General features: G+C 43.7%; 1 protein-coding gene across 1 annotated transcript in view; it reads right to left on the minus strand.

Annotated features, from left to right (window-relative positions):
* CCDC171 (coiled-coil domain containing 171) overlaps positions 1-13,084 on the minus strand; it is a 204,891-nt gene that overhangs the window by 59,066 nt on the left and 132,741 nt on the right. The window contains exon 24 of the mRNA XM_082206189.1: positions 1,018-1,149. Within this exon, the coding sequence (XP_082062315.1) occupies positions 1,018-1,149 (132 nt within the window). The remainder of the gene's footprint in view (positions 1-1,017; positions 1,150-13,084) is intronic.

The raw sequence follows: 13,084 nt of genomic DNA on the forward strand, positions 1-13,084 counted from the left end.
CCAGCATGGCTGACCATGAGTGCTGGGCTTGTATATGACACCAATCACAGATATCCTGATATCACACAAAGCTGATATTCAGGCCCGTCACCAGACCTAAGACTCAATCTTTGCATTTCTCTATCCAGGTATGGGGCTCCTTACTCAAGGCACACCATAGCACCTCCCTAGTAATACCCCCAACCACCCCCAGTACAATATTCCCGTATTTTTGATCATCCTACCACAGCCTCATTTGTCACTACAGGGGTGCATGCCCAAGGCCCAGAAGTTTAATAAAGTTCTTTCTGGTAAGGGCACTCCTGCGACTTTGTTAAGAATGAATCCATTCACAAAAACACTTAAGCACTTAAGAATTCTTGGATCATTTATATGAAGCAAGAAGATAAGTTGGGGCTTGCACTCCGTTCTAGAAGGGCTGTTTTCTGATTCCGATGCCTTGACAGCTGCATTCATTGTCTATTTCATTTGTCAGAGTACTGTCTTCAGCTGGTGCCAGAAGGTGTCAGAAAATGGCTAAAAAGATCAATAACGGTAGAATCTTTCTCAGCCATTTGAACTGCCCCACCTGCGGTGAAACTAAGGGACTCCAACACACCCTGCTTTGTAATTCTTTTCTCCTGGGTGACCCACTGCTGATGCCATCCTTAAATATTAACCTAGGGCACATTTCTTTTCTTCGAAAGTGATGTTGAGAGAAATACTGTTCTGAACCCAACTTTTTAAAAAGTGAAAGGCATTGTATTTCCCTCTTGCCTGACCGCAGTGATTTCTAGGCGTGGCGTGCACCATTTGTGTTTGCTAAAATCCTTTCTACAGATCCTTGATACTCAATTTGGAATGCAAAAGTGTTGTTCTAATATAACAATTTCAGTCGAGCACAAGTTCGGAAACTTAATTTTGTTAATTACAGGCCACTACATTTCTGCTTTTATTTATAGCATTATTATTATTATTATTATTATTGAGTTTTGGAAACCCTTTGCTTCGCAAAGAAAGGTTATTTAAGAATCTAACCTGGAATGCTACAACCTCTGGCCCGCCCTTTAGCCCTTCCATCGCAAAGGTCTCCAGGTGCAACTTAGGTAGCTGCAGGGTGAAGTCATTCCTGGTTGCCGCAGTCCGTGACAGCGAGATCTGATCTCTGACCTAAAAGGGAAAAAACAGTATCAATGGTAATTCCCCTTCAGACACATTAACTGGGATGAAGTGGGTCCCCCAGAGTCCACTGAGTGGACTTGCATTGATCGCTGGACCTGAAATCCATGAATAAATTTAGGACTAATTGATTTTTCGTTGCAAATAAATCTCTAATTCAGAGTGCTGGGAGAGAATGTTAAGAAGAAAAAAAGCATATCCCCTTCTCCAGACTGAAATGAGATGGGAAGGAAAGTCGCTAAAGGCTTCTCATCCAACCAGTACACAAAACTCTACAAACACACAATTTGAGGTCAAGGAAATCGCAGTGCGAAATTGTACGCAATAAGCGTCCTATGGATATAGCCATTATTGCCTGCTTGGTTAGCAGAGAATTGCCATCTGCCCTGGAGAAGCAACACGCCACCAAAATATTTTTAAAACAACTGCTTTGACATTCATACAATGATCTTAAGCCTTTTTGCAGAAAGGTCTCGATTTTGTTCTTTTGTTAATAGCCAGTTATGTTGCAAAGCTGCCCAAGTATACTTAACAAAGAGTATTTTTAAAAATGTCACTTGGTTAAGCATCTTATTAGAAGCATGATGATCGGTTCCTATAAAAATAGCAGGTATCCACTAACTAGCAATAGGCTCCAGTACAAGTAGCTAGAATCCGTTTTCTTTTCCAAAGTCCAAGTAGTTTGGATTTAGTATTCCAAAAGGCAGAGTTTAAAGAAACAACAACAAACCGCTCAGCGCTGTAAATGAGATATTTCCATACATATGTAGATAAACACAACCTCATGCAGTTGGTATTGTACTGCCACCTTCTGTCAAGGTGGGAAATCCCTTCGTTCATTATGTGTTCGGCAAAAGGAAAAAGTACAAAATCGGGGGGGGGGGGGAGGAGAATCACTAGTTCCCATGCTTGTGTTTATATTCATATCCAAACAAACAACAATCCTCAACACGTTTATTCCTACTGTTCTATATGCTGAATCCTGACTCACATTCCAAGGCAGAAAAGCGAAAATGAAAGTGAAAACTTCCAAATTCCTCCAGCATGGTTTCTCCTTCCATATTTGATTAGCCATAGTCGTGATTAATTAGGGTTGCTATTCTGTCCGGAATTTCCCAGACATGTCCAGGATTTAACTGGCAAAAATAGTGCCCGCGGGGGGGGGGGGGGGTGGACGACATGGCAACCCTAGATTAATCCAAACTGTAGCACACTTGCTTCAAAACTCAAGGGTTCAAAGTTGGCTTGCTTTAAACAAACAAGGTCAAGGTTAGTCACAATGGTCAGGTTTGGATGAAACAATAAGCTACAACTGTTCAAATAACAACAACAACAACAACAACAACAACAACAACAGCAACAGCAACAAATTATTTGCAGCCTGATAGGAGGAGGAAAGAGGACTGAGGAACGCATGTGCCCAGGGCTCACGTAGGCTGATTCCTAGGACGTATTGTGACATCAGAACATAGACAGCAGTCATTGAACAAACAATGATTTTTCTTTGCAATTGTATTGCTTCATAATACACAAAAGTGTTCACTCTGAAACTGCACAACCAACTGGCAATCTTTGGTCAGATCTTTTAGGATGATGGGAACCTACGATAGTAACTTGGTCAATATCTAGTGCCTATTGTCTGTTTCACTTGTTCGCCGTTTGTGATGTTTTATTTTCCTTGTTCTTTTCAACTGTCTTAGTAATCGAGAAAAACTATAGCTATTATCTATCCACCTAACTCAAAAAAAAGGCTGCACAATGGGGAACACCTCTGAGCAAACGTGCATAGGATCTTTTAATTAATTAAAAGCAAAAGGTCTTTACATATGACATAAAGCTATTCCTTCTTTTCTTCTACAAGGGGTCAACTGTAACACTTTTAAATGAGTAATATTCTGCCTTGTTATAATAATAATAATGATGATGATGATGATATCCAGTAGCTCAACTGGATTGCATCATCCTGTACTCAATACTAATGTGCTAATATACATCTTTCAAATAAAAATTATTCCCAGGAGCAGCAAATGATGCTAAGTACATTGGAAAAGGAAAAAAAATCAGGTAGCACCACATATGACAAATAAATACTAATTATGGATCTAATTAACATACCCAATACTAATGACCTAGGATACCTTACATAAAAATAATACCATTATGAAAGCCAATGTGGACACTTCAAATTCTATGTGATACTTCCTTCTACAAGTAATCCTATTTTTAAGAATAGCCAAATGCATGCATAAATAAATAAATATACATGCATGCTGTCCGTACGATGTACAAATGTTAGGTGGGATTTTACAGATTTATAGGATACACACATATACATTCTGTGCTTTAGTCTATGGGAATAGGGAGCTTTACAGTTCCCAGGCTGACCTAAAGAATTCCTGTCAATACCTGTGGCTGCCAAACTTATGCACTATAATGCAATTTTTATAACAGCATAGGTCCTTCATGCATCCTCCTTTCTGCTCATACTGTTCTGGGTTCAGGATGGAGAGCCCAATGGAGCAAACACGGTCTCGGGGGGTCTTCTGTCAGCATGTGTAATTTTGTTCAGATGTTAACCTTAATACAAACACGTTGTTTTCACCATACCTCTAATAATACACATTTCACTGGATTTGTTCTGGTTCATATATGCTAACGTTCCCGTTTCTCATTGTAGCCAATATGCACACAGATAAAAGAAAACATTAATGTGGATTAAGGTACTAAGAATTTATCAACATCAAACCCACCAGTGGTTTTTTTTTGTGTTGTTTTTTTTTTGCCTTCTACCCTTCTGAACCATAGTCAATAGATCTAAATATTTTACTGCACCCTGGCCAATTCATTGTTTGATGTTTAAAAACGCACCCAGAATCAAAGAAAATTTATTAAATTTGAGCCCCCAAATGAGATACTATTAGCTTTGAAAGTCAAGTTTAACTGCGATATTGATGATTCTCTTTTTTCTGTGACAAAATCCACCAGGGAAATCCCTGATGTCAAAGTACCAAAGCAGATTGCTAATACCGAGGCGAGAGGGAAGGGGAGGGAGCACGGGGAGGGGCGGGGAAGGAAAGAGAGTGAGAGGAAAACAATATATACACTATGTAGGCATAACTCCGATATCAGTCGGTTCTTTAACCCCATCCCTGTCTGGTTCTGTTCTTTGCCACCAGGGTATATAGCATAAGCCGGACAATAAAGCAAAAAAACAAACAAAACCATGCATATCTTTAAAATGCAACCACTGTAATAGTAGCTCATCATCAGAAAGGAATGAGATCATTCCTTAGATATAAACCTCTGGACACCATAAGCCCCTAGCACATGCTCCAATGTTTTTAATTACTTTTGATGGAAATGGCTGCATCCCTGCCCCCCATTCACAGTATACATAAAACCCAAGAATGCTTAGCTTTTGTGTGTCTGCGTCTGAGTGGCATGTATTAAAAACTCACAAAACCTTTATGAAGTGAGGGGAACAGAAATGCTTTGCTTGCATAATGTTTCCTATTGCATGATAAAAGTCTATAATTTTATCAGGACAAGTTACTTGTTGTGTACTGTTGTAACAATAGTTTTCTCCAAATTTATCTTCTGCACCATGAAAATAAATAAAAACAGTATTTATTTATTAAAAAAGAATGGCCCTATCAATTTAACTGTCGCCCAGTTCCGATCTGGACTAATTTGGGTTCAGAGGCTAGGACAGCAGAGAGAAGGGAGCTTTCAGGGTTACACCAACGCCCCAAAATCAGTCCCATTACGTCACCTAATACAGTTTTACCTACAGTAATATTTGCCCTCGGCTGTGCATAAACTGCCAACGTTTCCCCACAGGACTGAGATGCCACTATAGCACAAAACTGGGTCCAAGCAAGTCTTTCAGGCTGTGTACAGACGATAACTAGTTTAAGAACTGCAAAGGACATCCATTCTGAAAATCCTATGGGATCAAATGCTCTGCAGGATATGGGTGCCGTGGGCAAAGATGGCCTAAGTCATGCAGGCTTCAGGTCACTGAAAAGTTGTATGTCTGATGGAGGCTAAAATAAAGAAGGATGCAGTATGGCTCAAGCCGATACTGTGCTGATCCTCTACCGAAATGATAGATAATTTATTACAGTCGGAGACCAGCTTATAAAACACACATGGGGGTACAATCCCAGAAGAAAACAAACATTTAAAACAATGAGCAACAATAAATTTAATATATATAAATGAGATAAGCGTGTAGACACTTAAAACTTTAAGATAAGCTACCGCAGAGATATGACCCAGAGTCACCCATGGAACCGAGTTTGGGGATTTTCTTAATGAACTAGTTTGGGTTGGGGGATAGTCTGCGCCTGCAGATCTGTACTCAGAATCTGGCAACCTTCCGGGTTGTCTTATGATCTTTGCCTAACAGGAAAAGGTCAAATTTTGGTGAGCCTCACCAGCAGGGGATCAATGGTCTCACTACATGCCTCTTCATAAAAGGGACATCTAAAAAACAAGTGTTCTGGCCTTCCTATATCCCCCAATGAACAGGCACAAAGTCTCTGAGGAGGAGGAGGAGTTTGGATTTGATATCCCGCCTTTCACTCCCTTTAAGGAGTCTCAAAGCGGCTAACCATCTCCTTTCCCTTCCTCCCCCACAACAAACACTCTGTGAGGTGAGTGGGGCTGAGAGACTTCAGAGAAGTGTGACTAGCCCAAGGTCACCCAGCAGCTGCATGTGGAGGAGCAGAGACGCGAACCCGGTTCCCCAGATTACGAGACTACCGCTCTTAACCACTACACCACACTGGCTCTCCTGAGCATATGGGACTTTTAAAAGGATCTTTCCAGGACTGGCGAGGGCAGAACCGAGCTTCTGGCGAGTGTAAAAGCCCTTCTTGCATTTTTGTACTCAAATGATTTTAAGGGGCATGCAAAACCTAAATATGAATCTGGCATCTCTGCTTGGGTACAGTGCAAGAATCAGAAGTATGCAGAATGCACTTGGTGCCGAGAGCTAAAGTTACCTTTTAAGTCTTCTTACCTGGAAGACCTTCAAACTAATTGCATACGAATGGAGGCTGTTAAGGTGATTCATGCACCCAAAACCTACGCACTTGATAAAAAGACACTGTTTTGCAAGGAATGCTTCACATGTCTCAGGACTGGGCAGTGGAGTTACAACAGATCCTTGATGCTAAGCTCTGCCCAGTTACTGCACCTGGTGGCTCGACCGTAGTTCAGTGGTGGAGCCTGCAGAAGGTTCAATCCCCAACATCTCTCAGTAGGGCTTGGGAGAGACCCCTGTCTGAAACTCTGGAGAGCTGCTTCCAGTCCATGTGGACTTTACTGAGCTAGATGGGCAAACGGTCTGCACAAGGCAGCTTCCTATGTTCCTAGTTACAGGTAGGTAGCCGTGTTGGTCTGCTGTAGTCAAAGCAAAATAAAAAAATTCATTCCAGTAGCACCTTAGAGAACAACTTAGTTATTGGCATGAGCTTTCTTGTGCATGCACACTTCTTCAGATATTTTGTTCCTGTGTAGCATTGGACTGGGCTAGACCAAAATGGTGCTTGAGGAGACTCTTGAGAGTCCCATGGACTGCAAGAAGATCAAACCTCTCCATTCTGAAGGAAATCAGCCCTGAGTGCTCACTGGAAGGACAGATCGTGAAGCTGAGGCTCCAAGACTTTGGCCACCTCACAAGAAGAGAAGACTCCCTGGAAAAGACCCTGATGTTGGGAAAGACTGAGGGCACAAGGAGAAGGGGACGACAGAGGTTGAGATGGTTGGACAGTGTTCTCGAAGCTACCAACATGAGTCTGACCAAACTGCAGGAGGCAGTGGAAGACAGGAGTGCCTGACATGCTCTGGTCCATGGGGTCACGAAGAGACGGACACAACTAAAGAACAACAACAACTAGCTTCTCAATAGACGCCCTATTGAGACACGACTAAATGATTAAACAACAACAAACTGCCTGATGGTGAATTTGGTATAACTAATGAATACTCGATCAACACAATGTTGTTTTAGGCAGCCCCAACTAATTGCTCCACTATTAGTTCTTCTTTGAAGGAGGAAAGGAGTTACTGCGAAATAGTACTCAATTCCCCTCCATCCCTGCTATGCATCCAAAAAGGATATTTATTTCCTCCACAAATAAGTGCATATGGGTAGATGTCTGCTTCATCTCCAAAATATGCATCTTGTTTGTATCAAAAAGTTATATTTAGCTGTCCAAAATATATTAATATTTCTTAAAAGCAAATGCCCAGTTGCTGTCAATAGTCTACTAGGGGGTTTAGGCCCATGGGGGGATTTGGATGTTTGACAAAGTGCTGTGGGTGTCACTCGCTCTGACTGTTTTTCTTCCTAGCCCCACAGATCATCCCCCAGGCAGAGAAACAGAGAGAAAGCATGCACCTATGAGCTCCTTTTTTGCTTTCCCAAGGGATCCAAATAAAAGTTGTATCCAGCAGAATCAGTCTACGTCTTGGAAAAACACACAGAGCTGAAAGAGGAACTGAGAAAGAGCGCCAATCTTCCAACGTCCTCCTTCAGCTCTTACGTACTTTTCAGTGGAGAATAAGGTTGCCACCCTCGCTGCCTCATGACAAAGGGGCAGTGATTATTTTAACAGTGGGAGGGAAGCCTGAGGTTCTGTGAGTGCTAGGAGAACATCTGCCTGCAGGCCACCTCATTGGCAACTCCCAGTCTACTGACTAGAATGTTTGATTCATATTATTCGGTATTTATTGTCAATAGAGTTTAATCTCCTATTGGATCGTTTCATCCAAGCCGTTCATTGCGAAGGACAACAACAAATAGGTGGCGGTAAGGCTGACAAAGCAAGATGGGACAGTGGTCCATTTCCACACAACTGAAATTAAGAGCTTTCAACCCTCGCCTCAGTCAGTTGAGTTTTTAAAACACAGACCTACTTCTTGTGTTACAGGCAAGAGTGCCAACATGGCCACTTAACAGTGGGTGCCATGCAGCGTCTGTGGCCTTGGTGCCGAAATTTGTGGGTACCTGGCCCCTTCATGGGGAGCTTTGTGCGTGCTCCAGCACCCAGGGCCCCAGGGGGTTGGCACCTATGGTTACAGGTACTGTTCCCCTATGGTAGCTTCTCATGCTATTCCACTAATATCTGTATCCCATGCCAACTTGACCCAATCCCCTGGGTTAGTTTGGGATTCATGTGGGGATTTTAAATGAGTTTCCTGTTTAGCAATTTTCCCTGCCAAAATCTGAAGCTGTGTGTGTGTATACATGGAAGCTTTAAAAACTGTCCTGGGAATTCAGCTTGGAGAACACTTCTTTCCGCCAATGAGCAAGGGGAACACTGCGGCTGTTGCTGGCATCATGGCGGACGATGCTTTCCTTGGAGGCTGAATCTACTGCCCCTGAGGAGCCCTCTGCCCAAGGCTGCTGCCTCCCCTCGTCTCATGGGTGGGCCGGCCCCATCTGCATCCCTTCTCTCACATTTATGGACCCCGATATTCACCCCAGTAGCTTAAATAGTTGCAATTAACTTGCCGAGATGTCAGCATGCTCATTATGGTCTGTTGTTGTTGTTTAGTCGTGTCCGTCTTTGTGACCCCATAGACCAGAGCACGCCAGGCACTCCTGTCTTCCACTGCTTCCCACAGTTTGATCAAACTAATGTTGGTAGCTTCGAGAACACTGGCCAACCATCTCGTCCTCTGCCGTCCCCTCCTCCAGCACCATAATACAAAAGCATCAATTCTTTGGCGATCAGCCTTCTTTATGGTCCAGCTCTCACTTCCATGCATCACTCCTGGGAAAACCATAGCTTTAACTATACGGACCTTTGTCGGAAAGGTGATGTCCCTGCTTTTTAAGATGCTGTCTAGGTTTGTCATTGCTTTTCTCCCAAGAAGCAGGCGTCTTAATTTTAATCAGGCAATTATGACAGTTTAAAAATCTGGTTTAGTATGACGACTTCTGAAAGCGAACTGTTGAGGGAGGCTTAATATAAAGCGATGGACTTGAACCCAAGATATCTGGGCTAACATCCCCACTCAGCCATGATGCTCAGTTACTATCTTTCAGCCTAAATGACTTTCACAGGGTTACGGCGAGGATAAAAAGGGTGAGGTGTGGAAAAGAGGTATATATACAGCAAGGAGCGCCAACTCTATGGAACTGAGGCCTCTACAGCTTCCCCAATATCCACTGGAATGGAGCCCAGGCCACCACCCCAATCTTGAGGGGGCAGAGGAGGTGAAGCAGGATGCCACCCTGACGCAGGACAGCCTGGTGGGATGTTGACCCAGGCCGACAAGCGTGGCCTGGCACACAAATGTTGCTTCAAGGAGGCTGCCCAGTCATCATGAGTGTGATGGCACACAGCCCCCCACAATGTTGGGCCCCTGTGTATACTGCCCAGAGCTGCTTGTTGGTAAGTGGGACAAAAACGAAAAAGAACAGCAGCACCGCCAAGTCCAAGGGCTTTGCTTCAGCTTCCCAACAACCATTTGAAGGGTATTGCCATCATCCCACCCATTTTCACAAATCAAGAGCTGAAGCAGAAATAGCGACTCCAAAGCCATCAATGGAATATTCACGTCTTTAACTTTGGGGGGGGGGGAAGGAGAGAGAGCGAAATCAACACGAGCCTACGTTTTCAATCACAAATAGAAAAATCCCTGTTTTGGAAATAGGTAAAAATTATGGAAGCAAAGAATTAAGGTTAACCTGGATATTTATGTCCTGCCTCCAGGCGCATGGGGCCTGATTCATGAACTGAACAAACTACAAGAGCACGATAGCAAGAACACATTCAATACTCCCCTGCAGCTACATGTTTCAGGGTAAGATACACCGTCTTCCAGGAAGCTCGTTTGCAAGCAATGACCTTCTCCTTGAGGAACCCCTGATAAGCATCCGAGAAACCCTGGAGTTCAGAGGAATGCAGTTATAAAACAGCTACACTAAAGGATGGGGCGGGGGGGTGGAGAAGATAGTTGAGAGCTCACCATTCTTTGCAAACTCTGTTACTGAGGCGGATCCTGAAGCAATGCTTTGAGGAACATTGCAAAAGTCGTGCTTCATGTCCTTCAGAAAAACGTTAAGCAGTTGTTGCAATTTCTCGTGTGCTTCATGTATTTCTAAACAGACAACTCTCATAGTAGGGTGTGTTTTTTTAATCACTCATGTCTAGGGCACATTGTTAACCAAGTTGACATATATCACTTAAGGGTTGACAAAGTATGGAAATCTTCTCAGGACATAGTGTTGAATTTGGATGATGCCCTTTCTTTTCCTTTTAGCCCCTCCAGCTTCTGACACCCATTAAAGGTTTCCTGAATCTACCACCTACAAGCAGTTCTTCAAAGTACTGCGACCAGCATTGCTTCTGGTTCTTGGAGGGCCAATTTAAGAAATGGCCTGAGGGATCGCTGCCCGGTTCCCCAGCACCTACGCTACGGGGTCCTCTCAGTGTCTTATTTTGTCCTCCCTGCTTACTGCTAAGTGAAGTCATCCAGAGGTTTGGGGGAAGGTGTCCCCAATATGCAGGCGACACCCAGCTCGATTTCTGCTTTTCACCCCGTTCAAATAAGGCACTGACGTGTCAGGGTCTGGCAGGACGCTGAGGAATGTGCACGGGGAGAAAGGGCCTGGAGTCTAACGCGGGAGAGGCAGCCAGTGTTCTGTGGGGACCTATACCAGCCAGGAGGCAAGAATCAGAGACAGGTGAGGTTTCGGAGCTGAAGGGCAGAGCACAAGATGGATCAGAAGAGGAGGAGAGACAGGTCAGGCAAGTGAAGGGTCAGGTGCTTCCTCACCTTCTCCTGCACCACTGTTCCCCATAACCAGGTGGGGATTGAAAAGGGAGGAGCAGAGGAAGTTTGGATGGCGCTAATGGATTGAGGTTGAATCCTGACAAGAAAGAAGTACTGTTCTTGGGGGACAGGAGGCGGGTGGGTGTGGAGGACACCCTGGTCCTGAATGGGGTAATTGTGCCCCTGAAGGACCAGGTGTGCAGCTTGGGAGTCATTCTGGACTCACAGCTGTCCATGGAGGCGCAGGTTAACTCTGCGTCCAGGGCAGCTGTCTACCAGCTCTATCTTGTACGCAGGCTGAGACCCTACCTGCCCGCAGACTGTCTTGCCAGAGTGGTGCATGCTCTAGTTATCTCTCATTTGGACTACTGCAACACGCTCTACGTGGGGCTACCTTTGAAGGTGACTGGGAAACTGCAATTAATCCAGAATGCGGCAGCGAGACTGGTGACTGGGAGTGGCCACCAAGACCATATAACACCAGTCCTGAAAGATCTGCAATGGCTCCCAGTATGTTTCCGAACACAATTCAAAGTGTTGGTGCTGACCTTGAAAGCCCTATATGGCCTCGGTCCTGTATACATGGAGGAGCATCTCCACCCCCATCGTTCAGCCCAGACACTGAGGTCCTTCTGGCAGTTCCCTCCCTGCGAGAACATTGGATTTAGTATTCCAAAAGGCAGAGTTAAAATACATTTATTATTGTTGTTGTTGTTGTTGTTGTTGTTAATGCAGTCTCCAGCTGTGGCAATGCAGCCCACTGGAGGAAGCTACATAAACTGGTGGAGGGTGAGTGGCCCCCTGTTGCTGAAACTGCTCCAACAGAGTGTGGACCCTGCTGAATTAAATGAGCCCCCCTTTTATTATTTTGACAAAATAATCATCATAAATAAATAAGAATAATAATGTGCACCCCACCACCAAGACCATTCCATTGTAACTATCCAACCTCCCAAAATTTCAACACCCCTTGCGATGGTTTGACCCCTTTCCACTTTAACAGTACAAATACCTTCCATATCTCCTCAAAATCATTTCTCCTGCATATTCCCCATCTTGCCTTAATGGCAACATATTCATTTATCATTACTAGCTATATCCCATACCTCTTTATACCATTCTTCCATTCTATATTCTGCTTGCCCCTTCCACTTTCTAGCTATTGTAACTTGGGAACCTGTCAGAAAATTTGTGAACAAGTCCTTCATAGCCTGCGAATCTTTTACCCCATCGTACATTGATAATGATGCTACGTCTGGACTTTTGGTCGGCTTTAACCCAGGGATTTCTGTTATCTACTTAAACACCCTTTGCCAGAAAAATTGTACATATTTACACTCCCACCACATGTGAACGTAATTCCCGGTTTCCTGGCATCTAAGTGAGAGGTTTTTAGGTCACATCCACAGCATACATTTAAAGCACATTTGTGACACTTTAACAGTCACGTCTCTCCCCCCACAAAGATTCCTGGGAACTGTCATTTACCCCTCACATCTCTCCAATTCCCAGTAACCTTAAACTACACTTCACAGGATTCTAAAATATTATGTGGTGAATTCTGTTTTACTTGGGAATTTAACCAACTAATGACTAGGGTGTTGGACACAAATTTTATGCAAAGCCCCAAACCATTTGGCGTTAGGTAGGAATTCTTCCCTTACATAAAAATTGGCTTTTAGTCCTTGTGGCTAGGTCCTTCCCTGCTACTTCAACCGTATGTTTTAAGATTAATTCACCTGCTTATTTTGCTGAACTGCTCCTTACATCAAGGGAGTGCTTTTGTCATGAGCAACCTTTTTCATGTTTGCTCACAGACGGTGGCAAATTAATCCTTAAGCGATTTGATGTAAGGTACAGAATTAATTCGGTACTTGGAGGTTACTGCCACAAGGGACGGGATGATCCGGATCATCTTAGATCAGTTCCCTGCTTGCATTCTACAGTATAGTCTCAAACACACATCTCCAGGACAATCTTATGCATGTCTACTTAGAAGCAAGCCCCCTGGTTTTCAATGGACTACTCATCCAAACCCTATATATTCTTAAACAAGCAATAAAAACCAACAGATTTTTAAAAGAATACATGTCTCGGCTGAAATAAAAAAGGAAAATTGTCTTCTATTTTA

This window comes from Podarcis vaucheri (assembly GCF_965113315.1).
Source record: "Podarcis vaucheri genome assembly, chromosome: 17".
NCBI lineage: Eukaryota > Metazoa > Chordata > Lepidosauria > Squamata > Lacertidae > Podarcis > Podarcis vaucheri.